Source organism: Seriola dumerili, unplaced genomic scaffold (assembly GCF_002260705.1).
Source record: "Seriola dumerili isolate Sdu_G_001 unplaced genomic scaffold, Sdu_1.0 BDQW01024048.1, whole genome shotgun sequence".
Classification (NCBI taxonomy): Eukaryota; Metazoa; Chordata; class Actinopteri; order Carangiformes; family Carangidae; genus Seriola; species Seriola dumerili.
The window spans coordinates 1-785 of record NW_019198303.1 but is presented as its reverse complement, the minus strand read 5'-3'; the positions used below and the strand labels follow the sequence as shown (position 1 = coordinate 785).

General features: G+C 58.0%; 1 protein-coding gene across 1 annotated transcript; it reads left to right on the top strand.

Annotated features, from left to right (window-relative positions):
• Positions 1-4: 4 nt before the first annotated feature.
• On the top strand, positions 5-577 carry LOC111240217 (GTP-binding protein Rhes-like; the record flags this gene model as incomplete). Its single annotated transcript, XM_022770184.1, has 1 exon — positions 5-577. A coding segment is annotated over one exon (573 nt), but the record flags the coding sequence as incomplete, so codon positions are not given.
• Between the last annotated feature and the right edge of the window lie 208 nt (positions 578-785).

Genomic DNA, 785 nt, shown 5'->3' with positions numbered 1-785 from the left:
CGGGAAGAGCGCGCTCATCCGCCGTTTCCTCCACAACCGCTTTGAGCTCAAGTACACGCGCACAGTGGAGGAGCTTCACGTCCTAGAGTACGACACCGCTGGGTCCGGGAAGATGCATCTGGAGATCCTGGACACGAGCGGCAGCTACTCGTTCCCGGCCATGCGGGAGCTCTCCATCCGACACAGTGACGCTTTCGCCCTGGTGTACGCTGTGGACGACCCGGGGTCCTTCGAGGAGGTGCGGCGGCTCCGAGACGAGATTCTGGAGCTGAGGGGCGGTAAGCGTGCGCCCATCACAGTAGTTGGCAGCAAAGGAGATCTCACCGAGACCGAAGGTCGCGTGCTGCTGGCGGGTGATGTCATGGCTACAGTGGAGGGCGAATGGGACGCCAACTTCGTGGAGGCGTCCGCGCGCACAGGTGGAAACACGGTTGGAGTTTTCCGCGCGCTGCTGCAACAGGTGGACCTGCCGCACCGGCTGAGTCCTGCGTTGTGCAGGCGGAGAGACACGGTGCCCAGCCCTGCAGCCAAGAAGAGGCCACCACTGAAGAAGAACAACAGCTGTGTCCTGTCATAAAAACAACCTCTGTGTTTGATGAAGGACTCTGCAGCTGCAGCTGCTCGTGTTCAGGTGTTGCTGGTCATCACAGTACTACACCTGGTTTGTGCAGCGGTGGAAATGTCCCCTATGAACTACAGCTATGACACTTTACTGTCTTTAGTCTGGACAGTATAGTCATGATAGTTTAGGGAACCCCTGCTTACATGCCATGCACTTTATATGT